This window comes from Eriocheir sinensis, chromosome 52 (assembly GCF_024679095.1).
Source record: "Eriocheir sinensis breed Jianghai 21 chromosome 52, ASM2467909v1, whole genome shotgun sequence".
In the NCBI taxonomy this organism is placed as follows: Eukaryota; Metazoa; Arthropoda; class Malacostraca; order Decapoda; family Varunidae; genus Eriocheir; species Eriocheir sinensis.
The window spans coordinates 4,877,250-4,904,121 of record NC_066560.1 but is presented as its reverse complement, the minus strand read 5'-3'; the positions used below and the strand labels follow the sequence as shown (position 1 = coordinate 4,904,121).

General features: G+C 43.3%; 2 protein-coding genes across 2 annotated transcripts in view; both read right to left on the bottom strand.

Moving 5' to 3' along the window:
- Positions 1-216, bottom strand: part of LOC126982933 (neprilysin-1-like) — a 53,457-nt gene extending 53,241 nt beyond the window's left edge. The window contains exon 1 of the mRNA XM_050835210.1: positions 75-216. The gene's annotated coding sequence lies outside the window, so the exon portion shown is untranslated. The remainder of the gene's footprint in view (positions 1-74) is intronic.
- Positions 217-23,251: 23,035 nt separating this feature from the next.
- Positions 23,252-25,920, bottom strand: LOC126982830 (keratin-associated protein 4-3-like). The gene is made up of 2 exons (XM_050835102.1): positions 25,841-25,920; positions 23,252-23,618 (listed from the first exon to the last, which is right to left on the bottom strand). The coding sequence occupies exons 1-2, from the start codon at positions 25,918-25,920 to the stop codon at positions 23,252-23,254; spliced, it is 447 nt and encodes a 148-aa protein (XP_050691059.1).
- Between the last annotated feature and the right edge of the window lie 952 nt (positions 25,921-26,872).

The following is a 26,872-nucleotide window of genomic DNA, read 5'->3' as shown; positions in this document are numbered from 1 at the left end:
GAGGGAGAGAGGAGCAGGCAGTGTATAGAAGAAATAGGGAGATGGGAAGGAGAGAGAGACTTCTTCATACTTACTTCAGACACACGAACACACGACCTGGTCGGGCCGGCACACCTGTCCAACGCTTACCTGTGGAAGGAGAAAAAAAGAACTGATTAGTGGATCCGCAAGGTGAGATGGAAGGTGTGTGTGTGCGTGAGAGAGAGAGAGAGAGAGAGAGAGAGAGAGAGAGAGAGAGAGAGAGAGAGAGAGCAATCAGGGTACTGGGATTTATTTCAAGGAGCGTAAGCAACAGAAGCGCCGAAGTCTTCCTCAAATATATAATATTTGGCATTAGTTAGACCTCATCTTAACCATGCTGTTCAGTTCTGGTCACCTTACTATAGAATGTTAGAATCGGTGCAGAGGAGGATGACTAAGATGATTCAGGGGTTGAGAAACTTGCCATAAGTGGAAAGACTCAAACAGTTAAACTCGAATTCTCTAGAAGGGAGAAGGGTGCGTGAAGACATGATCGAGGTTTATAAATGGGTGAAGGGCTTTAATAAGGGGGATATTCATAAGGTTTTGTTGGTAAGAGAACCGGGTAGGACACGTAGCAATGGGGTTAAACTGGATAAATTCAGATTCAACAGGGACATAGGCAAAAATTGGTTTACTAACAGAGTGGTGGATGAGTGGAATAGACTTAGCAGTCATGTGGTGAGTGCCAATACAATTGTCACATTCAAAAATAGATTAGATAAATTCATGGACAGCAATATTAGGTGGGGTTAGATACACGGGAGCTTAGGTTCAAAGGAGCTGCCTCGTACAGGCCTACCGGCCTCTTGCAGACTCCTACGTTCTTATGTTCTTATGTTCTATTTATTAGGGAAAGAAAGGAAGTCATGGGATGAGAAAGAAAAATAGTTGCAAAGAAGTAAATAAAAGGAAAGCATAATAAAGAGAGGGATAAAAATTGATAGAAAGGATTGATTAAAAAAAATAAATGTAAAGTGAATTGAAGAAAAGAAAAGAAAATAATATGTGAAAGAATAGAGAGAAGAGAGAGAAAAGGAAGAAGAGAAAAGGGAAGGGAAGGAAACGAGTAGAAACGATACATTAGGAAATCAAAGAGAAAGAGAAGGAAAGGAAACCGAAAGGAATTGAAACGGAATTATATAAAAAAAACGACAAAGTAGAAAATGAAAAAAAAAACATATATAGAGAAATGGGAAAGAGTAGAGAAGAATAAAGAAACTAAAACGAATGGAGGAACATGAACATAAATAATTGAAAGAAAAAGAGAAGAGAGGAAAAGGAAACGACGAAGTAGAGAGGAAAAAAACATATAGAAAGGGAAAGAGAAGGGAAGAAAATAAACTAAAACGAATGGAAGGAGACAAATAGAAATAGTAGAAGGAGAAAGAGAAGATGAGGGGAAGAGAAGAGAGGGAAAGGAAACAACGAAGTAAAAAGAGAAGAAGAAAAACATATGGAAAGGGAAAGAAAAGGGAAGAAGTTAAACTGAATGAAAGAACACGAGTAGAAACGATAGGGGAAAGAGCAGATGACGGAAGGAGAAGAGAGGAGAGGAAAAAGGAAACTAAAAAAACACACAGATAAGCAAGCGAAAGGAAATGGATGGAAAACGAGAGTGTATGAAAGTAATAGAACCTCCAACACACCCACGCCGACTCTTAGCTGATGAAACCCAGCTTTTTATTACCGCTGGCTGCCTGAATAGCTGATGGGAGGCTGAAGGGATAACTTACTGCTCTCTTGAAGGGGATGAAGGGATGGTGAAGGGAAGGGAAGAGAAAGGAAGGGAAGGGGAAGGAGTGTGTGTGTGTGTGTGTGTGTGTGTGTGTGTGTGTGTGTGTGTGTGTGTGTGTGTGTGTGTGTGTGTGTGTGTGTGTGTGTGTGTGTGTGTGTGTGTGTGTGTGTGTGTGTGTGTGTGTGTGTGTGTGTGTGTGTGTGTGTGTGTGTGTGTGTGTGTGTGTGTGTGTGTGTGTGTGTGTGTGTGTGTGTGTGTGTGTGTGTGTGTGTGTGTGTGTCGTAATACACACACACACACACACACACACACACACACACACACACACACACACAAGAAGAGAAGAGGGAGTTAAGGAAAAGGTAAGAAAAAGGGAAGAGGGAAGGGAGAAAAGACAAAAAAAGGACCGAAAAGAGTAGAGGATTGAAGGGAGCAAAGAAGACGAATGGGAGAGGAAAAGGAAGGAAAAAAAAGCCAGGATCGGAAAGAAGCAGAAAAAGAAAAGTCTCGGGTAAATAACTTTGGATAACGTGAATTAGTGAACAGAAAAACAGGTGACAGGTGAAGTTCCAAGCTGAGTCGATTAACCATTTAGCACGCAGATAAAGGTGAAAGGATGCTCAGTAATTGCCGAGGGGAAATTACTAGAAAAGGAATCACTCTAATTATTTTTTTACCTGTTACGAGATATTAATACTCACCATAAAACAAAAATAAATAAAATATCAGGTAAAGAACAACGTAGATTTTCCAATTAGCGTGCAGGTAAAGGTGAAAGAATGTCTAGGTGTTGTAGAAGGTAAATAACTAAAAGGTCAAATCCGGTGTCTTATGTCTGTGGTGATGTAGAGGGAAGTGGTGGTGGTGGTGGCGGTGGTGGTGGTGGTGATGGTGATAATGATGGTGGTAAATGAAAAGAAATAAATGTACTGTGTGTGTGTGTGTGTGTGTGTGTGTGTGTGTGTGTGTGTGTGTGTGTGTGTGTGTGCGTGTGTGTGTGTGTTTACTAGATTGCCAGTCATGTATGCCTTTGTATCACTCACTAGCTTTCTCTCTCTCTCTCTCTCTCTCTCTTCAAACGAAGGGTCCTTCATTCCCTCAAGTCTCTCACATCTTCCTCTTCTCTCTCTCTCTCTCTCTCTCTCTCTCTCTCTCTCTCTCTCTTTCTCCTTCCTTTCAGCACTTTTTCCTCTCCCCTCTTCTTCCTTCCTCCATTCTCTCCCTCCCCTTCCTCTGTTAACCTCGTACGCCAATCTCTTCCCCTCTCTTTTATCTGTTATCTCTCTGATGAATCTCTCCTCCTTCCCTTCCATTCCTCTCTCTTGCTTTTGCTTTGGACTCTGTTATCAATCTCTCTCTCTTTATTCTCTCCCCTTCCTCCTTTCTTACTCTTTTTTTTATCTTCCCTCCGCTATTCTTTTCCTTTTTGTCCTGTTTTCTCCCTTTCCTCTTCCTTCTTCCCTCGCTTCCATTATTCCTCTCGTTCCTTCCTCTCTCGTATCTCCCTTTCGTCTTCCTTCGTACCTCCCTATTCCTTTCCTCCCTTCTCCTGTTTCTTCCCTCACGTTGCTAATCTCTTTAAAGGTCTCCCTCAGTCTCCCTTACTTTCATTTTTTCCTCTTCCATTTTCCTTTATTTATTTTTACTTTCCCTCCACTCTCTCCCTCCACTCCGTCAGCTATTCCCTCCTCCTCCTCTCCCCTCCTCTTTCTTCTCCCTCCGTCCTTTCCTTCCCTCATTCCTCCCTCTCTCGCTCTCCCACACTCTTCTGCTCTTTATGTGTCATTCCTCTCTTTCTATCTCCTTCCATCTTGTTATCTCTCTCCCTTTGTCCTCATACTTCCAATCTTTCTTCCTCCTCTCTCCCTCCTCTTCATCCTTTTATCTTTCCCCCCTTCAGTCTAGTCTCTTTCCTCTTATCGTACCCCGCCTTCTACTTATTGTACGTTCTCTCTCTCTCTCTCTCTCTCTCTCTCTCTCTCTCTCTCTCTCGAACGCTGGATGAGTAGGTTAAGTGTTTTGATTTTCGTCTCGTTCGGGCAAAGATGAAACATTGATCCACTCTGCTCCATCTAAACGACTCTTGACATTCTTTGAGCTTTGAAACTCCGCGAGGGACAAAAGAAACGAAAGAGAGAGAGAGAGAGAGAGAGAGAGAGAGAGAGAGAGAGAACAAGTAGTAGTCGCGAAATAATTGGGTATTAATTCTCTCAACTTTGCCAATGTCCGAAACTTGGCCCCTTGAATGCGTGTAATTGGGACACACACACACACACACACACACACACACACACACACACCCCTCCCTCCCCCCCCCTCCCCACACACACATGGGCGTATTGTGTCTCTGGGAACTCAAGAGGCAAAGTTGTAGTTTCTTGCAGATTAGGCGACTCGAGGACGAAGCAAAATTCGACAAAACCCGACTCGCTACAAGCAGAGAACGGGAAGAGATCAAGATTTATACACGAGGAACAGATTCGGGTAAATAGATGTCTTATTTTCCCCAAATGAATGTGTTTAAGTCGTAGGTATCTGGACACCTCTCCTCCCGAAATTGACCTCTCTTTCGGCCACCTCTTTGGATTGTTTTTAGGAGCAGCGAGTAGCGTTTTTTTAATTATTGTTTCCTTTTTTGTGCCCTTGAGCTGTCTCCTTTGTTGAAAAAAAAGGCATGAGGAAATACAAAGAAAGGCTGGTTAGAGTTTATCAGTTTAAGGGGTGAAAGAGTGAAGCCGCCAGTTAACTCTTGCATTAGGAAGTTGGAAATCATTGTAGCGAGTTAGGGTAGAATGCCGTGTGCAGCGGGGTCATGGAAGGGAGGGAGGCAGGTAGTTGGGAAGTTCACAGGAGGAGATATCATGAGAATACCGATACTGATAGAAATAAGAGGTACGTGTGACTGAGTTTACGACGGAGAAGGCAGCCAGTAGGAGAATAGGAGCCGATGAGAGGAAAAGCCTTTGATTTTGCTATGTACACTCTGCCATATTCTAAACCATCCCTTACTAAGAAATGACACTTATTACTAATCCAAAAACCAACGGCGGCTTCTAAATTGTTTTCCGCATTCGTTAAATTCTCCTTGCTTCACTCTGTCGTTCTGTCTTGGGCTATGGCGCCGTACTTTTGCTATTTTTCCGACCCCTCTCGCTTCATCTCCCTCTCTATCAGTTATCCCATCCTCCTCCTCCTCCTCCTCCTCCCCTGCCTCTCCTTCGCTTCTTCCTTCCTTTTCCTCCTCCCTCCCTCCGTTCCTTCCCTCCTTCCGTACTATTACTAAAAGAAGGAGGGGAAGTATGACGTGGTCCGTGTCACTATCAACCTGTTAAAGTGGTTCTCAGAATTCGTATACGATAAGAAACATGACCTGGATGGCTGATATTGTTGAAACTGCGTATGATAACATGGCCCTTTTTTTTTTTTTTTTTTTTTTTTACAGCAAAGGAGACAGTTCAAGGGCACACAAAAAGCAAACATTAATGAAAAAAAAGCCCGCTACTCACTGCTCCTAAAAAGAATCCAAAGAGGTGGCCGAAAGATAGGTCAGTTTTGGGAGGAGAGGTGTCCTGATACCCTCCTCTTGAAAGAGTTTAAGTCGTAGGCAGGAGGAAATACAGATGAAGGAAGATTGTTCCAGAGTTTACCAGCGTGAGGGATGAAAGAGTGAAGATGCTGGTTAACTCTTGCATAAGGGGTTTGGACAGTATAGGGATGAGCATGAGTAGAAAGTCGAGTGCAGCGGGGCCGGGAGGGGGAGGCATGCAGTTAGCAAGTTCAGAAGAGCAGTCAGCGTGGAAATATCGATAGAAGATAGAAAGAGAGGCAACATTGCGGCGGAATTTAAGAGGTAGAAGACTATCAGTATGAGGAGGAGAGCTGATGAGACGAAGAGCCTTAGCCTCCACTCTGTCCAGAAGAGCTGTGTGAGTGGAGCCCCCCCACACATGAGAATGTTTAGTGTTGAGGAAGGTGATAGCTGGGTGTTGTCAAAGAATAGGGGATAGTTGTTTGGAAGATTGTGTCGAGTGGATAGGTGGAGAAACTGTGTTTTTGAGGCGTTGAAGGACACCAGGTTCTTCTTGCCCCAATCGGAAATAATAGTAAGGTCTGAGGCTAAGCGTTCTGCAGTCTCCAGCCTTGAGTCGTTAAGTTCCTGAAGGGTGGGTCTTCTATTAAAAGAAGTTGAATAATGCAGAGTGGAATCATCGGCGTAGGAATGGATAGGACAGTTCGTTTTGGAAAGAAGATCATCAATGAACAACAGAAAAAGAGTGGGAGATAGGACAGAACCCTGTGGGACACCACTGTTAATAGATTTAGGAGAAGAACAGTGACCGTCTACCACGGCAGAAATAGAACGGTCAGAAAGGAAACTGGAGATAAAGGTACAGAGAGAAGGATAGAAACCGTAGGAGGGTAGTTTTGAAAGCAAAGATTTGTGCCAGACCCTATCAAAAGCTTTTGATATGTCCAGCGCAATAGCAAAAGTTTCACCGAAACGGCTAAGAGAGGATGACCAAGAGTCAGTTAAGAAGGCTAGGAGATCACCAGTAGAACGCCCTTGCGGAACCCATACTGGCGATCAGATAGAAGGTCAGAAGTGGAAAGGTGCTTTTGAATCTTCCGGTTAAGGATTGATTCAAAAGCTTTAGATAGACAAGAAAGTAAAGCAATAGGACAGTAGTTTGAGGGATTGGAGCGGTCACCCTTCTTAGGTACAGGCTGTATGAAGGCATACTTCCAGCAAGAAGAAAAGGTAGATGTTGACAGGCAGAGGCGAAAGAGTTTGACCAGGCAGGGTGACAGCACGGAGGCACAGTTTTTAAGGACAATAGGAGGCACTCCATCAGGTCCATAAGCCTTCTGAGGATTGAGGCCAGAGAGGGCATAGAAAACATCATTTTGAAGAATCTTTATAACAGGCATAAAGGAGTCAGAGGGGGGATGAGTAGGAGGAATATGCCCAGAATCGTCCAGAGTGGAGTTTTTAGTAAAAGTTTGAGAGAAGAGTTCAGCCTTAGAGATAGATGAGACGGCAGTGTTGCCGTCAGGACTGAGGAGTGGAGGGAAAGATGAAGAAGTGAAGTTGGAGGAGATGTTTTTGGCTAGATGCCAGAAGTCACGGGAAGAGTTAGAGAAAGCAAGGTTTTGACATTTTCTATTAATGAAAGAATTTTTGGTTAGTCGGAGAATAGATTTGGCACGATTTCGGGCAGAAATGTAAAGTTCATAATTAGCATTAGTTTGAAGGCTCTGGTGGAACGGGAAGGCTTGTTTTAACGGCGCATTTCTCCCACAAGCCCTTATGTGCGGGGTGAGTGATAAGCACACTAAAAAAAATCAACGATAAGATATACATAACTGCGTCCCTGTGCCCATGTTGCTTGCTTCCTGTTTCTCTCTTGTCTCTAGCCTGTCCTTTCCTTTCCTTTGTGTGGGTTGAGCTTTCTAGAACTCTTGTGAGGCGCGCCAAGTTTCTTTTATGTGAATTTTTGCTCTGTGGATCTTTTGTTGAGTGCCGATTTTCCTCTGTGTGGGTTCAGCTGTCTTGATTTCTTGTGGGGCGTCAAGTTTAATCTGTGTGGGTGAACTTTTTTGATCTTTTGTGAGCCGCCAAGTTTCTGAACCCTATATTATAACTGGTAGGAGACGCATTCTTCTTGCTCTTCACGATATCACTATGTTTACCAAAAAGACTTCCATCGCCCACCCCCCCAAAAAAAAGAAGGAAAGTAAAAGAGAAAGCGGTGACAGTAAGGAAGAAGAAGAAAAGAAAGAGATAAAGTTAAATAAGAAAGATAGTGGAATTTCTGAACCGTACAGTATGTTAGGACCAGCAGGATACACGGATTCTTCTTCTTCTTCACTGGTATTACTATGTTTACGAAGAGCCCTTTGTGCCAGAAGAAAAGAAGAAATGGAGGATGAGAAGCAGTGAGAAATAACCAAGTAAAGTAAGAAAGACAATACAGTTTCTGAACCGTATGTTAGGACCAGCAGGATACACGGATCCTTCTTGTTCTTTACTGGTATTACTATGTTTACCAAAAGCCCTCCCTCGCAAAAGAAAAAGAAGGAATGGCAGAAAACAGGCTGTAATAAGAATAAGATAAGAAAGATAATACTGTTTCTGAATCGTATGTTAGGATTCCCAGGACACACTGATTCTTGATATTCCGGATAAGTGTTTACCAAAAGTCCTTTAGTCTAGAAGAAAAAGAAGAATGGGAAGAGAAAAGGTATTAAGAAGAGGAAAAAGTAAGAGAAAGATATGCTCAAGACGACCCCCTCACAAATTAATCGGAAGAAAAGGAAGAAGAAAAGAAAGAGAATGCCAGTGACCAAAAGATAAAGTAAAAAAAAAAAATGTCACACTTGACCTCCTTCCATAGCAGTCAGAAGAAAAGAAGAAAGAGGAGGAAAAAATCAGTGGTAGGCAGATAAAGCAGAAGAAAAAGAATACATAAAATTTGACCCCTTTACGCAGGTTATCGAAATCTATGAAAAGCAAAACAAGAAGATAAAATAAAAGAGAAAGATAATTGACTCTCTCACAAAAGGGAAGTAAGAGCAAAGGCAGTGATAAGAGAGTGAAGTAAAAGAGAAAGAAAGAAAATATTAAACTCCACCCTTCACTGACTGTTAAGGTCCCTCAAAACAAGACAAGAAGACAAAGTAACAAAGAAAGAAAATGGCAAACTTGACTCGCTCACGAATTAGTCCGAAGCTATTGAAGAAGAAAAGGAAAAAGCAATGAAAGGAAGAGAAAGTTGAAAGAAAGAATATGTTAATCTCGACCCCTCCGCAAATTTGTCCGAAGAAAAAGAAGAAAGGAAAGGGACTGAAAATAATAAGGCAGTGAAGCCAAGAAAAGAGGAAAAAGTTAAGAGGAAAGAAGGGAAACATTACACTCGACCCTTTCACAAATTAGTCAGTAGAAAAAGAATAAAGGAAAGGGAAAGAAAAAAATTAGGCAGCTAAGACAAGAGGAAAAAGTAAAGAGGAAAGAAGGAAAACATTACACTCGATCCCGTCAACAAACTATTCAGAAGGAAAAGAAGAAGAAAAGGAAGAAAAACGAGCAGTGACGGAATAAAAAAAAAGGATAAAGGAAGAAAATAGAATAATAAACTTGACTCCCTCACGAAAGAAAACGAAGAGAAAAGGCAATGAAAAGAAGGGAAAGTTGAAAGAAGGAATATGTTAAAATTGGCCCCTTCCCTTTCACAAATTATCGAGATCCGTTAGAAGCAAAACAAGAGGAGAAAATAGTAAAAAAAAAAAAAAAAATGCTAAACTCAGCCACCTCAAATTCGGCACAAGAAACAGATGAAGAAACGAAAGAAAAAAAGACTGATGAAAGAAGAAAGCAAAATAAATAAAAAATACTGCCAAACTTGACCTCCTTTTCCCCTTCTCCCGCTTCACAAATTATCGAGGCCCTTTAAAAGAAAAACAAGAAGAAAAAGTAGTATTTAAAATAAAATAAAATAGTTGAAGTTGTCAGAAGGAATAGAAGAAGAAGCGGAAAAATATGAGACAATGATGAAAGAGAAAGTAAAATAAAGAGATGCTAAACTTGACCCCCTCCTCTCATTCCTCCTCCTCACAAATCGTCGCTGTCCATCCATGCTTGCAGGTGGCTGGCTGGCGGCGCGGCGGCGAGGTGGAAGCGGCCTGGCGACTCCTTTAGCGGGGAAGGTGAACTGGCGGCGTGCTGGCTCCAGGGACGGCAGTGTTGCTTTGGCTCTCGGCAGAACTGGACCCACCTTCATCGCTCTCCCGGACCGCAACCCACGCTCTCCCACGCCCACTCGCACATCCGCCGCCCATATCTACAAGCCCGACGCCCGCCCACCAACTGAGGAAAACAACGCTAAGGCTCTGACACCCAGGCCCACATCGCCTTTCCCGCTGCTTCGTCTGGACTCTAAGCTGAAAGGTGATTGCTACTTTGTTTGGCACTCAGTTTTGGGGGTCCTCGTGTTGCTTCCCTCCGTGTTGTCAGTCAGTCAGTCAATCAGTCAGTCAGTCAGTCAATCAGGTGGTACAGGCCGTTAAGTTGATCTTCTTTTGTTTACGGTTCATCCACTTTGACAGTCGGTTTGTTGATCGCTCTTACATCCCATTGCAAGTCAGTCAGTCAGTCAGTCAGGCAGTCAGTCAAGTGATACGGTCAGTTTGAATTTAGTTTTGTTGCCGTTTGTCACCTTAGTTAGTCAGTCAGTTTGTTGATCGTTTTAACATTAACGCACAGTCTTGTTTGCCAGTCAGTCAGTCAGTCAGGTAGTCAGTCAGTCAGTCAAGTGGTACAGTCAATTTTTATTCGAATTTGTGTTTTGTTTGTTTACTTTCTCAGTCAGTTAGCTTGTTGGTCACGTTGACATTCCTGCTTCGTCCATCTTGCCAGTCAGTCAGCCAGTCAGTCATTCAGTTAATCAGGAAGGTGGTACAGTCAGTTTTGATTTAGTTTTGTTGTTGTTTACCAGTCAGTCAGTCAGTTAGTCAGTTTCTTGATCGCGACGACATTTCAGCTCCGTTCAGTTTGCCAGTCAGCCACTTAGTCAGTTAGTCAGTCTTGTACTTCAGTCAATTTTTTTTCGCGTGTTAGTACATTAATTGGTTTGATTATTTTTGGGGGGTAGGTTAGGTAAGGTAAAGTTATGTAAGTGTTAGTCATTCCGGTTTTAATTAGTCAGGCGGTCATCTCTACAGTCCCATTTAACTCATTTGTTCCGCCAGTTAATCATGTAGTCTTGCGCCAGTTACCAAAATCAGTCAGTCAGTAGGTCAGCCAGTCAATCAGTCAGTCAGCCCGTTACCTCAGTTACTCTAATCAGTCAGTCAGCCAGTACACTCCAGTCAGTCAGGCACTCAGTCTCTCTAGCTGTCATGTAATCAGTCAGTCAGTCAGTCAGTCAGTCATACGGAAATACCTTGTCCTGGAACGCATACAGAATACTTGACCTATATAAATGCTGATATGCGATTATTATTATTATTATTATTATTATTATTATTATTATTATTATTATTATTATTATCGTGGCAAGGGTGAGGAAGGGAAGCCAGTATCGTGACGGGTCCAGCTTGTTGCGTGTAACTTTTTTTTTCTCTCTCTCTCTCTCTCTCTCTCTCTCTCTCTCTCCTTGTCTTTTACTATTTGTTTTCTTTCTATTTTTCCCCCTCCTCCTTCTCCTCATCCTCCTCGTCTTGCTCCTCCTCCTCCTCCTCCTCGTCTTACTTTTTTCTTCGTCCGCTTTTTCTTTCTTACTGTCATGTTCACCGTAATGTGTCAGAAAGTTTATTGGCTCATCGCGTGACCCTTTTCTCTTATTACTGCTGCCCCCACCACCACCACTACTACTACTACTACTACTACTACTACTACTGCTATGACAGAAGCATTTTTAACTGGCATAGCAAAACCACACACAAAAACATCTGGTTACGTCACGTCAACTTTTTGGTATTTCAAACTTTGCACCTTTATTTACACGAGAGAGAGAGAGAGAGAGAGAGAGAGAGAGAGAGAGAGAGAGAGAGAGAGAGAGAGAGAGAGAGAGAGAGAGAGAGAGAGAGAGAGAGAGAGAGAGAGAGAGAGAATGTGTGTGTGTGGTTATGAGTCTCGTCGTCAACAATTAAGGAGACATTTAATTAATCTGCCTGGCGCTTCCTTCACTTTTTTCTATTGAGAGGAGGACAACACAGACCTCCTCCTCCTCCTCCTCCTCCTCCTCCTCCTTCTCCTCTTGTTCCTCTTCTTCCCCCTCACCCTCTTACTGTCCCCCCGCTTTCCTTCTCCTCTCCTTTCTCTTCCTCCTCCTCCTCCTCCTCCTCCTCCTCCTCCTTCTCCTCTTGTTCCTCTTCTTCCCCTCACCCTCTTGTTGTCCCCTGCTTCTCCTTCTCCTTTCTTCTCCTCCTCCTCCTCCTCCTCCTCTCTCTCTCACTTCTTCTTTCCTTCCTTCTTTCCTTTCCCACTCTCGCTTCATGCCTCTAGTCTTCCTCTGCCTCTTCCTTCTTCCCTTTATTTTAACTATTTTTTTGTCTTCCTCTTTTTTTTTCCCTACCTCTGTTTCCTTTTTTTCATTCCCTCTTCCTCATATATTTCTTTGCCTCTTCCTTCTTCCTCCCTTCATTTTCTCCGTTTATCTTCCTCTTCTCTGTCTCCTTTTCTACTTCCTCTTTCTCTCTCCTCCTCCTTTTTCTTCCTCTTTCCTATTTAACTTTTATTTCCTCTTCCCTCTTTCCCTCTCCTCTTGTCCATCTTCCCTTCCATGTCCTCTCCTTTTGCCTCCTTTCTTTTCCTCCTCTCATCCTCATCCTACTTTTCCACCTCTTCACTTCCTCCTCCTCTCTCTTCTTCCTCCTTCATGTAACTCTTCCCTCTTTTGTTTCTTTTCGTCTTCCATCCCCTCTCTTTTTTCTTGCTACCTTGCTCCTCTTTTTCTTCTTCCTCCTCTTTTTCCACTTCTTCCCTCCTCTTCCTCCTCCTCCTCCTCTTCCTCCTCCTCCTCCTCTTCCTCCTCCTCCTCCTCCTTTTCCTCCGGAAGTAGTGTTATCCTTGTATAACTTGATGGTAAGACCTCACCTTGAGTACGCGGAACAGTTCTGGTCACCTAGCTACAGGAAGGACATCGTGTTATTAGAGCGAGCTCAGCAACGTGCTACGGAAATTATTCCACCGTTGAGTGCTCAGCCGTAAGAAGAACGACTCATGTGACTCAACCTCTTCACGCTGTAAAAGAGACGCTTGCGAGGAGATAAAATTATGGTACAGGTGTTCAAGTACCTGAAGAACTTCAGTAACGTCAACCACTCCAAGTTTTTTCAGCTGCAGACGAACTTAAGAACTAGAAACAGCGGTCTACATATTAAAGCGAGGCGATGTAATACAGACATTGGCAGGAGATTCTTCTCAGACCGAGTCATCCGCCACTGGAACAATCTTCCCTCAGAAGTAATAAATGCGGATACCATCAACTCCTTCAAAAATCGAACCGACCATCATTTCATTGCGACAGGATTTTTTTAATTTTTTTTTACAGCTATGGAGACAGTGCAAGGGCGTAATGAAAAAAATAAAAATAAGGCCCGCTACTTACTGCTCCAGAACAGGGGTTAAAGGAGTGTTCGAAATCAGAGGTCAATTTCGGGAGGAGACATGTCCTGATACCCTCCTCTTGAAAGAGTTCAAGTCATAGGCAGGAGGAAATACAGATGAAGTAAATTGAACAACGAGGTGCTTTCATCTGCTCTACGGGCACCAAGTGACTGTAGAGCAGATTAATGTTTGGAACTCTCTACCTTGTGATGTCGTTGATAGTACAACAGTTACGGCCTTCAAGAATAGATTAGACAAGTATTTTGAATCCAACCAGAAACTAATATATTACTCATTGTCGTAATAACGTTAAGTTCTTTCGAATACTGGTGTCCTTGTCCGCTTTTATCGCCCGGTTAGCGGTAGCAGTAATGGTAGTTCTTTCCTCTTTCCTACATAATTTCCATGCAGTTTTTTCCATGCTGCATGGTGCTTTTTCCTTTCCTGCCAGCTTTGGCTGGAGGGATGGTGGGGTGGGGAGGAGCCTTCGCCTTTGCTGTCCTTCATCTTCCACCTTTGATTAGATAGTTAGTGTAGCTTGTCACAAACAGCCTCGTAAGGACCATCAGGTCTGCTGTTGTTTGTTCATCCTTTGTGTTCCTCTGTGTTCATCCTCCTCCTCCTCCTCCTCTTTCTCGTCCTTCTCCTCCTCTTTCTCCTTCTCCTCCTCCTCCTTCCCCTTATCCTCCTTCTCCTCCTTCTTCTTCTCCTTCTCCTCCCTCTCCTCCTCCCCCTCCTCCTCCAAAATCGTCATCGCCACTTCCTTGAGACCCAACCGAAGCACACACACGTGCGCGCGCGCACACACACACACACACACACACACACACACAGAGGGGGTCACTTCCTAGCTCTTTGTCCGGCCGCTTGTTGTGTTCCCAGGAGGTGTGTGAAGGTGGTGGTGGTGGGGGGGGGGGATGAGGCAGGTGTGATGGGGACAGGTGTGAACAAACAGGTGTGTAGTTAGGGAAGGGAGAGAAGACAGGTGTATGGGGGGGGGGGTAGATGAGGTGCTTGGAGGAAAGACAGATATTGGAGACAAGACAGATGTAGAGAGAGAGAGAGAGAGAGAGAGAGAGAGAGAGAGAGAGAGAGAGAGAGAGAGAGAGAGAGAGAGAGAGAGAGAGAGAGAGAGAGAGAGAGAGAGAGAGAGAGAGAGAGAGAGAGAGAGAGAGAGAGAGAGAGAGAGAGAGAGAGAACAAGATAGAACAGAAATGAGAGGAGATGAGAGAAAAAAAAACAGGAAAACAACAGAACATGAGAGAAGGCAGATGTAAAAGATAGACAGATGTGTAAAAGTCAAGACACACATATTAAAAAAATCCAGATATAAGAAATTGACAGGTGTGTAAATGGAGACAGGTGTGTAAATATAACCACGTGCGTAAGGAACAGATGTAAAGAGTGACAGGTTTGGGGGTCACTACGTCTAAGATAACAGGTTTGGAGAGGGGGAGAGAAGTGCATGGCTAGGTCAGGTGTGTGTGTAGGCAAAGACATATATATAGACAGATGTGGAGAGTTGGACAGAGTGGGAAGGACAATGGAGCTGTATTGAGTGTGGAGGAGAAGGAGGAGGAGGAGGAGGAGGAGGAGAGGATAGGAAGAAATTTGAAAGGAGAACAGTAGGAGGGCACTGAGGAAATGGGAAGAATGAGGAGGAGAAGGAGAGGGAGAAGGAGGAGGAGGAGGAAGAGGAGGAGAGGTGAATGGAGAACAGCAGGAAATATTGAAGACTGCGAAGAGGAGATGGAGAAGAGAATAATAATTGAAATAAAGGAGGAGGAAAAAGTGGAGGAGGAAGGAGTGCAGGAGGAAAAGGAGAAGGAGGGAAAGGAGGAGGAGGAATAGGAGGAGAGGTGAAAGGAGAACAGCAGGTGATATTGAGGATTGCGAAGAGGAGATGAAGAACAGATGCTGAATAAAGAATAATTGAAATAAAGGAGGAGGAAGAAGTGAAGGAGGAGAAGGAGAAGGAGGGAAAGGAGGAGGAGAAAGAGGAGGAGAGGTGAAAGGGGAACAGCAGGTGATATTGAGGATTGCGAAGAGAAGATGAAGAAGAGATGATACGCAAAGAATAATTGAAATAAAGGAGGAGGAAGAAATGGAGGAGGAAGAAGTGAAGGAGGAGAAGGAAGAGGAATTAGATAGAGCCGAAAGGATGATGAAGGAGGACAACGAAATCAGGCAGGAAATGAAGTAGATTAAGAGGAGGAAAAGGAGAAGACGAAGAAGAAAGAGAAGGAGGAGTAAGAGGAGGAAAAGGAGAAGACGAAGAAGAAAGAGAAGGAGGAGTAAGAGGAGGAAAAGGAGAAGACGAAGAAGAAAGAGAAGGAGGAGGAAGAGGAGGAAAAGGAGAGGACGAAGAAGAAAGAGAAGGAGGAGGAAGAGGAGGAAAAGGAGAAGACGGAGAAGAAAGAGAAGGAGGAGTAAGAGGAGGAAAAGGAGAAGACGAAGAAGAAAGTGAAGGAGGAGTAAGAGGAGAAAAGGAGAAGACGAAGAAGAAAGAGAAGGAGGAGGAAAAGGAGATGACGAAGAAGAAAGAGAAGGAGGAGGAAGAGGAGGAAAAGGAGAAGACGAAGAAGAAAGAGAAGGAGGAGGAAGAGGAGGAAAAGAGGAAGACGAAGAAGAAAGAGAAGGAGGAGGAAGAGGAGGAAAAGGAGAAGACGAAGAAGAAAGAGGAGGAGGAGGAAGAGGAGGAAAAGGAGAGGACGAAGAAGAAAGAGGAGGAGGAGGAGGAGGAGGAGGAAAAGAAAAAGAAAGTGAGAAATTGACGAGAAAAGAAGGGAAGAGGGAGATATAAAGATAAACAGGGAAATGAAGCAAAAGAATTAAGAACAGAGGGAGGGAAAGGAAGAGATGAAGAAGGGAGAAGGGGGTAAATTAGATGAAGATTGATAAGAAGGAGGAACAGGAGAAGGAGGAAAAGGAAGAAGAGGAGGAGGAGGAAGAAGGGAGGAGAATGAGTAATGATCCAGAAAACAGATGAAGATTAAAGTGGAAAAAAAGAGGAAGATTTAAAGATGGAAGATAAAAAGAAAGACAGAGGAGGACGAGGAGGAGGAGGAGGAGGAAAGAAAGATAAAGAAGAGGAGGAGGAGAAGCAGAAGAGTTACCAATAAAAAGAAAAAAAACAGGTGAGCAGGAAATGGAAAAAAAAAAAGAGGAAGCCCATGAAAGAATTAGCAAGGCATAGGAAAAAAAGAGGAGGAGGAGGAGGAGGAGGAAGAAGAGGAGGAGGAGAAGGAGGAAGAGGTCAGGTGCTGGGTGTCTCAGGTTATTGTTCTTGGATACGCTTTTACCTGTACCGGCAGATGGGGTCTCTACCTGTGTGTGTGTGTGTGTGTGTGTGTGTGTGTGTGTGTGTGTGTGTGTGTGTGTGTGTGTGTGTGTGTGTGTGAGGGGAATGAGAGAGGAAGGAAGGGGAAATGAGGCTGGGAGGAGTGGGAGGGGAAGAAAGGGAGGGAACAATACTCGTAGAGGAGAGAAAAAAAGAGGGGAGGGAAGGGGAAAGAGGAAGGAAGGAGGAGAAAGAAAAGAAAACGGAGAGGGTAAAACGAGGGAGAGAAAACAAAAGTGAGAGTGAAAAAAAGGGAAATCGAATAGGAGAGAAAAAAGGTGAGGGAAGAAAAGGTTGGGTAAGGGAGGAGCTGGAAGAAGGGGAGGAAAAAGGAAAAAAATGGAAGGGGAAGGGAAGGAGAAGGAACTAGGGATGAAAGGGAAAGAAGGAAAAGAAATCTAAGAGGGGAAAGAGTGAGGTTAGGGTTAGATGAGATAAGAAAGGGGAGGTAGAAGAGAAAGGGGAAGGGAAGGAAAAGAGAAAAGGAAGAGAAACGAAAGGAGAGGGAACTAAAGATGGGAGGGAAAGAAGGAGTTAAAATATGCAAAAAAGAGGAGGGAGAAGAGAAAGGGGAAGGGGAATAGAAGGAAAGAGAAAAGAAAATAGAGGAGAAAAAGTGGGAGAGGAAGAAAGGAAAGGGAATCTGAGAGGAGGAAAAGTGAAAGGCTAGGTTAGATAAGGTAAAAAAAGGGGAGGAAGAAGAGAAAGGGGAAGAGAAGGAAAGGGAAAAGAAAAGAGAGGAGAGAAAGTGGAAGAGGAAGAAAGGAAAGGGAATTTAAAAGGGGAGGAAGTGAGGAATGAGTTAGAATAGCTGAGAAAGGGGAGAAAGAAGAGAAAGGGGAAGGGGAAGAAAAGGGAAGGGAAAAGGGAAGAGAGGGAGGGATTAGGAGATGGAAGGGAATAGAGGAAAATGAATCTGAGAGGTGAAAAGGTAAGGGAAGGGCTAAATGAGATAAGAGAGAGGAGGAAGAAAAGAAAAGGAAAGGGGAAGAGAAGAAAATACAGCAGAAGTGGAATATAAAAGAGAAGAAGGAATGAGAGAGAAGAGAAAACAAGAGAGAGAGAGAGAGAGAGAGAGAGAACTGAACAATAATGAGAGAGAGGGAGAGAAATTGGAGGAGGGAAAAGAGCGCAGAAAAGGTGAGGGAGGGAAAGAGAGAGGGGAAAGGAGAGGAGAGAAAGAAGAGAATGGTTCTGACAGGTAGGGAAAAGGGTGGCCAGGTGTGAAGGTTAATTAAGGTAAAAAGAACATAACCAACAGACAAACTAACTAATACTAATAAACAAACTAACTAACTAACTTACTAACTAACTGACTGACTGACTGACTGACTGACTGACTGAATGACTGACTGAGGAGAGAGAAAATAAAAACTGATGCAGAGAGAGAGAGAGAGAGAGAGAGAGAGAGAGAGAGAGAGAGAGAGAGAGAGAGAGAGAGAGAGAGAGAGAGAGAGAGAGAGAGAGAGAGAGAGAGAGAGAGAGAGAGAGAGAGAGAGGAAGCCATTAGGAAATTGAAACCACCATATTATGCATGAAAGATAAGGAGAAGGACGAATACTTGGCTAAAAGATCTTAAACATATAAAAAAAAGATAACATGAATGAAAAAAGATATGGAAGAAAAATATGTATAAAGTGTGAAAGTATTTGTGTGTGTGTGTGTGTGTGTGTGTGTGTGTGTGTGTGTGTGTGTGTGTGTGTGTGTGTGTGTGTGTGTGTGTGTGTGTGTGTGTGTGTCTTTGCCTAAATGGGCGTACGTGCTTGTGGAAGGCTCTCTCTCTCTCTCTCATTCCCTCCCTCTCTCATGGTCTTCCTCCCCTCCCTTCCTCCCTTCCCTTGCCAGTGATAGCGGGGACAAAAAGTAAATCCCCTGCCAATGTAACTCTGCCGGACGAGTCACGTGAGACGCATTTCGCTCCTTGAAAATTGAACGCCGGAATGAGAACGGCCAAGAAAAAATGGTTAAAGTTCTCGGCTATTAAAGGGACGAAAGGGGTAGAGAGAGAGGGGCGGGGGAGGGGAGAGAGGGAGAGGGAGAGAGAGTTGAAAAGAGGGGAGGAGGAGAGTTAGAGAGCGAGAGAGTACTTTAATTATGAGTGTTTTTTTCTTTTTTCTATTTTTTTTTTATAGTTCGAGTTGAATATTTCTTGGTTTTATTGTTTTTGTTAGTGTTTTTGTTAGTTTTTTTTTTTTTTCTAGAGTAAGAGAAGCTGCTCAAGGGTAAAAACAAAAACAAAAAAACAAAAACAAAATCCCGCAAGTCGCTGCTCCAAAAAAAAAAAAGTAAGATAAGCAAGATAAGTAAGATAGGCAGCTCAAAGGGAAACACAAAAACAAAAACAGAAAACAAAAAAAAATCCCGCAAATCGCTTCTCAAAAAAAAAAAAAAAAAAAAACAGAACAAGAGGACAAAAAGGGAGGGAGGGCTTGATACTCTCCTCTTGAATGAGTTTAAGTCGTAGGCAGGAGGAAACACAGGCAAAGGATGGTACTTTTCGGTTAGTTTTGCTGTTGTTATTTTTGTTGTTTTCATCATCATTCATCCCTCCACCTCATCTTCAACCCGTCCATCTTACGTCAGTCAGCACCTTCTCTCCTTCGGCCCTTTATTATTTTTTATCAGGGGTAAGAAGAGGGAGAGAGAAGTGGGTTAGTGGCGAAGGTACAGATGGGGGGGAAGGAGAGTCAGTGGGAGTGTTCAGCTGTATGGCGTAAATTCGTTTCCTCTCTGCTCTCCTTCCTCTCCCCCTCTCGTTCGTTCCATACCTCCTCTCGTTCTTTACATCCCCTCCCCTTCTCCCCCATAACTCCCTTTTCTCTTGACCTTCCTTCCGCCCATCTCTCCCACCCCCTACCTTTCTCCTTACCCCCCTCCTACCCCCATTGACCCCACCCATTCCTCGCTCCTTATACTCTCAAACATTGCGACACTCACATATCCACATTTGATAAGGCTTTCGTGGAGGTTGTTGTGCTAGTGTTTCCATTTCGGATATAGCTTCATGAGCCTAGTGAGAGTTTTTATTTATTTATTTTTATACAACAAAGGAGACGGCTCACGGGCAACAAAAAGAGTGTAGGAAAAAAAAAGCCCGCTACTCACCGCTCCCACAACAAACAAAAGTAAGGATTGGCCAAGGCTTCCCCGCTACTCACCGCTCCCATAACAGACAAAAGTAAGGATTGGCCAAGGCTTCCCCGCTACTCACCACTCCCATAACAGACAAAAGTAAGGATTGGCCAAGGCTTCCCGCTACTCACCGCTCCCATAACAGACAAAAGTAAGGATTGGCCAAGGCTTCCCGCTACTCACCGCTCCCATAACAGACAAAAGTAAGGATTGGCCAAGGCTTCCCGCTACTCACCGCTCCCATAACAGACAAAAGTAAGGATTGGCCAAGGCTTTCCCGCTATTCACCGCTCCCATAACAGACAAAAGAAAGGATTGGCCAAGGCTTCCCGCTACTCACCGCTCCCATAACAGACAAAAGTAAGGATTGGCCAAGGCTTCCCCGCTACTCACCGCTCCCATAACAGACAAAAGTAAGGATTGGCCAAGGCTTTCCCGCTATTCACCGCTCCCATAACAAACAAAAGAAAGGATTGGCCAAGGCTTCCCTGCTACTCACCGCTCCCTTAACAGACAAAAGTAAGGATTGGCCAAGGCTTCCCCGCTACTCACCGCTCCCATAACAGACAAAAGTATGGAGTGCCAAGGCTTCTACACTATGAACGTGAAGAATACTCACTGGATCCCGACTCATCTCCGTTGTGGGCCTTGGAAGTAGTTGTTGTCGAACCTAAAAGCATCTGACAATCTTGCCGTCATCTCCTCAACTTCGGTAAGCTCGGAAAGAAGAGAGTGTCAGAAATAAGTGTCTCCGTTCATCAAGGCGTTTTTTAATTGCAGTATCGAATGGCTAAAAGTCTTTCCAAAGGGGAGTATTAAAACGCCATTTGGATTTAGATTGGTTTTAGTTATTTTATCGATTTTCCTCGTGGGCAGTTTTCATGTCATCGGTATATGGAGAATACACACACACACACACACACACACACACACATACACACACACGTACACACAAAGCTACTTTACGCTTGACGAACTGGAGTACCAACGAGGTCATGGATGTATTGCCCTGAAATTCTCATCCTCCTCGAAGTAGATCAAACACATGCGACAATTTATTTTCGTTTTATTGATTTTTCGCTAAGGAGAGCAAAGCAGAAAGTGAAAAAAACAAATTGACGTATCTTTCGGCCACTCTTCTGAACGTTATTTAGAGGAGCAATGAGTAGCGGGCTTTTTTTTTTCATTATTGTTTCCTTTTGTTGCCCTTGAGCTGTTTCCTCTGCTGTAAAAAAAATAGATAAAAAGCTGATCCACAAAAAAAGAGAAAAGGAGATAGACGGTGAAGAAGACGACAAAAAATATCTGAGGCAATAAAAGCCTCGAAAAATAAAAACAGTAAGAATAAACGTAAATCTGTGCATCAAAAGCCAAAAGAAAAGAAAAAAGTTGTAATTTGTTAAGTAAAAAATAGAAATTGTAATTCGGATGTGTAGAAAATGGCAAACTTTTCTAAAACACACACACACGCAAAAAAATAGCGGAAGAAAAGACAAACTGAACTTAGAAAAAAAATATATACTGGGATGTTCAGTAAAAATAAAGCTCCAAATAATGAACGTTGGGCGAAGTGGACATCAACATCTGAACTAGAGAGATAGAAAACGAAAATCCAGACATCAACAAAGGGCAGACTTTAATATACCGACGATAATGTAGGGCTGGCAAGATCGGGCGACCAACACGACACTCGGATCAGCAATTTTAAACGCGTCTGCCTCTCACACTGACTCTTTCCAAAGGTCACAAGGGAGACATCGTTTTTTCATGAGTGTTATTTTTTTTACGTTCTTGGTGTCTGCAGATGATTTGTCACACTATCACCAGGGTCATTAAACTATCCATTATTCCACCACTCCTACGAAAACCTTGGTAGCTATATATGCTTTGCCTCATGATCACCAGGGGAATTTAACAAAGGAACACATGATGATACAGAAGTGTTGATCGGAATGTTTGGAAAAAGAGAGAGGAGGGAGGAAGAGAGGGATGGAGGGAAGAAAGAAGGGAAGAGAGAATTATCAAACGATCATGATAGTTCAAGTGAGTGTTTATTAGCTATCTACCATCCCACCACTCCTACGAAAGCCTTGTCAAATGTGTATGGTAGCTACAGATGATTCGTCACACTACCACCAGGGTCATTAAACTGTCCACCATCCCACCACTCCTACGAAAGCCTTGTCAAATGTGTATGGTAGCTACAGATGATTCGTCACTCTATCACCAGGGTCATTATAAACTGTCCACCATTCCACCACTCCAACGAAAGCCTTGTCAAATGTGTATGGTAGCTATAGATGATTCGTCACTCTATCACCAGGGTCATTATAAACTGTCCACTATTCCACCACTCCTACGAAAGCCTTGTCAAATGTGTGTGTTGGCCGCCGAAGAGTTTATGAACATGGCTCTTAGTGGAAGACAGAGTCTGAGTACTGTTCTTGTTATGGAGTTTAATCAAGGGTTGGAGTCGAAAGGTTGACTAGAAAAAGGCTTGAGAGTACCGTGATGAGTTCTAAAAGGGAAAGGTTGGTCAAGTGTAAATAAGGTGAACACAAAATAACAGGTGAACGTAGTGATGAAAGTGTTGCGAGTTCTTGAGTCGAAAAGACAACAGTAATTTCTTAAGAACACCCCGAAGAGCACAGGTTACAGCAGCGAAGGTTAGCCAGGCATCGAGGAGAACCACTCAAAGCAGATATAGCACAGGAAGTCCAGCAAGTTTCAAGACTCGAAAAGGAGAACACCCCAACGAGCACCTGTTATAACATTGAAAGTTAGTCAAGAGTCGAGAATTCCTCTTGTATCTAGTAATGAAAGTCTGGCCAAGTGTCAATTCCAAAAAAGAACCAGATTATTGCCTGAGAACACTACAAGGAATGCCTGTAAGAGCAAGTGACTAGAAGGACAACTCAAAATGTTATGTTTGTAATCTCCTCCCGAAACTGACCTATCTTTCGGCCACCTCTTTGGATTCTTTTTAGGAGCAGCAAGTAGCGGGCTTTTTTTTTATTAATGTTTACTTTTTTTGTGCCCTTGAACTGTCTCCTTTGCTGTAAAAAAAAAAAAAAAAAAAATGAAAGTTTAGTCAAATGTCATACCAAAAAGAAGAAAAATAACAGATGGGTACACGAGAACGAAACAAGGAATGTCTGTGAAAGGTAAACCAAATGTCAGAAGGGACAAACTAAGAAGACTTGCAACTGAAGCTTACCAGGTGTCAAAACCGAAGACTAAATTAAACAGACGAGCGCTCGAAAACATTCCAACCCAACCCCAATCTTGTTTTTAGCAGCGAAAGGTTACCAGGTGTCAGAAGAAGACATCGGAGGACAAACTTTTTAGGTACAGCGAAGTGTCAAAACAGCAAAACACAGAGAACAACAAACGAACATGTAAAGGGCAAACATAAGAAGGATATTACAAACTTTACTCTCTAGGGCCCTAGGCCATTCCCTTGTGATCAGTTTCAACGATTCTTCAGCCAGGCTCTGTATCCCCAAAGAGCATTCTATCAAATACCTTTACCCGTCATAGGCTACAACCAGCATGATGATTCTCTGTTATCATTAATATGCTGCAAATATGCCAAGATGAAAGAGTAATTAGAAGTGAAGAATGTGGAACCGAACGAAGGCGAAAGAGTTAGAAGCTGCCGTTTGTTATAAGCTGGCAATACCTGAGAGAGCTTGAAATACGGACTTAAGAAATATATACCTGTCAGTTATAGAGAGACAACTTAAAGGTATCAAAATCGCATAATGAAAGACGCCACGTATGACCACAAAAGACCATCCCTCAAAATATCCGTCATGGCACTGAAAGGTTACCGTTGATAATAAATGAGAGCTTGTAATACTAACTAACTAACGAGGGCTCTAAATAATGCATACCTGTTAACTATGAAAGGTTAGCTGAAAGTTTTAAGGTCGCACGTAGCCAAGCAGCACGGATGAGCCTCAGAGCCAGACACTGAAATATTTGTTGAGACTGAAAAGTTACAGTTGACGATGATACAGTTGACGATGATACAGTTAATGATGATACAGTTGACGATGATACAGTTGGTGATGATACAGTTAATGATGATACAGTTGACGATGATACAGTTGGTGATGATACAGTTGACGATGATACAGTTGGTGATGATACAGTTGATGATGATACAGTTGACGATGATACAGTTGGTGATGATACAGTTAATGATGATACAGTTGATGATGATACAGTTGACGATGATACAGTTGATGATTATACAGTTGAGCTTGGAATAGGGCCTTAATATTACATACCTGTTAATTAGGAAAGATTATTAATTATCTAGCGTCTCCGAACAATGTAAAGCGGATGAGCACCAAAGGCAGACGATGGCAAAAATTAGTTGGTGTTCGATTTGGCAATAATGGAGAAAGCTTGTAATTCGTCCTTTGAAGTGAATTATACATACCTGTTAATTATGAAAGGTTGTCCAGGTGTCAGAGCAAAGTAACACGATTAAGGACCAGAATCAGACCCCAAAATATGCGTCTTGACACTAAAAAGATACCGTTCATAATTACTGAGAACTTGGTAAAACCGCCCTTAATATAAATACCTGTTAATTATGCAACGTTGTCCAGGTGTAAGCAAAGTAACACGATTGAGGACCAGAATCAGACCCCAAAACACCTGTCTTCAGCACTTGAATCGAACCCAAAAATACCTGAATTCAGCATTAGAATCGAACCCCAAAATACCCGTCTTCAGCACTAGAATCAAACCCAAAAATACCCGTCTTCAGCACTAGAATCAAACCCAAAATACCCGTCTTCAGCACTAGAATCAAACCCAAAATACCCGTCTTCACACTCGAAAGTTAGCCGGGCAAGTGTCAAAGTCCCAACGAAGACGATGAGCCACGGACGAATGCAAGAATAGCTGACTAGTAATGAAAGGTTATCCGGGTGTCTGTCAGCGTTCTTTTACCGTGTGTCTATCAAGGTGCTTCCACAAATATCACGTATTCCAGAGACTGTGTTTTCCGCACGAAGAGCATTGAGGGTGAAGGTACCGTTGCCAGATTATCGTACTCAGAGCATAGTATTTACCGGTTTCTGACGCCTAACTATTGCCAAGAAACATCAGGTATGAACTATTTTAACGATAAATATAAATGAATCTCGTTATTGGGGACCAGGTGACAGTTTTTGGATCGGATGTTAATATAAGAGGCTGAGTACGACAATCTGGCAACGTTGGTGATGGTCGAAGAGGTCGCGAGAGACGGTCAGTCAGTCACTCAGTCAGCCCTCAGAGATTCCCAGAAGTTCTCAGGACCATATTCTCAAACACACATCCATATTGTACAAGGCTTTCGTGGAGGTCATTGTGTGTATTTCCATGGGTAGTTTTATGAGCCTAGTGATGGTTTGACAAGACTTCTGGGAAAAACACGCTCATCCATATTGTACAAGGCTTTCGTGGAGGTCATTGTGTGTATTCCCATGGGTAGTTTTATGAGCCTAGTGATGGTTTGACAAGACTTCTGGGAAAAACACTCTTGAGAAACAGACTGAATAACCATCGTGGCCTTTGGAAATTGTTGTAAAGTTCATATTCCCAAACATTTCGAGACCCACACACATCCATATTTGACAAGGCTTTCGTAGAGGTTGCTGAGAGGATTTCCATTGGTAGTTTTCCTCCTCCTCCTCCTCCTCCTCCTCCCCTCCTTTTACTCCTCCCTCTACTCCTGCTCCTTCTCCTGCTCCCTCTCCGGCTCCTCCTCTTCCTCTTCCTCCTCCACTATCTCACGCTTCCAATCACAACACAAGAATCTTTTTAATCCGGAATGGAGAGTAAAAAAGAGAAACGGAGAGACAGAGATTGATGCATCTTTTATTTATTTATTATTTCTTTGTTATCAACCGAAATGACGCGAGACAAGGTTGATATTGACGCTTTAATGATTGAAAAGGTCTCTCTCTCTTATAGATCGATTTTAAAGCTTTTCGTGTTTGTTGCGGTCATGGTGTTTTGAGAGAGAGAGAGAGAGAGAGAGAGAGAGAGAGAGAGAGAGAGAGAGAGAGAGAGAGAGAGAGAGAGACACAATGGGACGGGGAGAGATAGTGGTATGAATCTAGGAGTGTGTGTGTGTGTGTGTGTGTGTGTGTGTGTGTGTGTGTGTGTGTAGGTTTATAAACAACACACATCGCTCTTCCAGGAAAGGCAAATATTGTTATAGTTTACTTAACCAACTTGTGTGTGTGTGTGTGTGTGTGTGTGTGTGTGTGTGTGTGTGGATACTCCTCACGTCTCTGATAATTGACAATAATCCCTCTCCGCCTCCCTATTGTAGTGGTTGCCATATCTAATCACGCATCGGAGGGCCCCGGTTCGATCCCCACCCTCGTCTGTCGCCCACTCCACCAGCTGTTCATTCTCTTTCGGGCTGGGCGTTCATAGGTGCATGAAGCAACCTGCAGAAGTTGAAGTACGGTAACCCAAATGTCATTCTTGCCGTGCGTCCCGGAGTAGTGAGTCCTCCACCACAGGCTCAAGGATCAGAGAGACGGGGACGAGCGCCGAAGCATCGCGCATCTTAGCTTATAGCCCTGACTTTGCCTCAATGATTATAATTTTCTTTCAAGAGAAGGGTATCTGGACACCTCTCCTCCCGAAATTGACCTCTCTTTCGGCCACCTCTTTGGATTCTTTTTGTGAGCAGCGAGTAGCGGGCTTTTTTTTTATTATTGTTTACTTTTTTTGTGCCCTTGAGTTGTCTCCTTTGTTGTAAAAAAAAAAAAATACTGCCACCAGGTGCTGAATGTTGCGTCTGTACCTGCGTTGTGTAACAGTTCATATCAGGATTTGTGTCATGGAAATTGTTACAGTAATTAGCCTACACAGAGACTCAGCAAAGGCCTTAAAACCATTACTTTGGCCGTTTCATTGCCGTTGGTTTTGGTCGCGTGCTGCCCGTCTGTCGCCTCCCGGGCAGGGCGGCGAGGCAGCGCGGTAGGCCTGGCGTCACCCTTGTATAATAACACGCCAGCTGAAACGGAGTGGCAGTGCTCGGCAGGACGTATTTCCTTATTCGTATTTTTTTTTTACAAGTAAGGAGACAGCTCAAGGGCACAAAAAAAGGAAACAATAATAAAAAAAGCCCGCTACTCGCTGCTCCTACAAAAAAGAATCAAAAGAGGTGGCCGAAAGAGAGGTCAACTTCTGAACAAGGCAAGTTACGTTAGGTTAAATAATGCATATATGAACTGTTTCTCTCTAATTTTGAGTGGGAATCACAATGAGAGTATTTCCCAGAACACCCCGTGGTTACTTTCAAAGATACAGCCGAGCGTCTTTCCCCGTCCCAGTGTGTATGTCTGTCTGTCTTTCTGGCGTCTCGATATCACACACTTGTAGAGATTGGAGCTATTCCGGAGGGACGCATATTCCTGAACTATAGCAAAGTTGAGCACCTGGCCCGGTTTAGGATAAGTTAGTTAAAGTTATAACAGGGGAGGTTAGTTCTGATGAGTACCTCTGGCGGGGA

Bases quoted from the DNA above. Each gene is read 5' to 3' on its own strand.
- LOC126982830 (XM_050835102.1), bottom strand. From the start codon at position 25,920: ATGCGCGATGCTTCGGCGCTCGTCCCCGTCTCTCTGATCCTTGAGCCT. The intron at 23,619-25,840 runs GCAAGAATGACA...TGTAATATTAAG, and splicing joins TCACTACTCCGGGACGCACG to GCCCTATTCCAAGCTCAACT.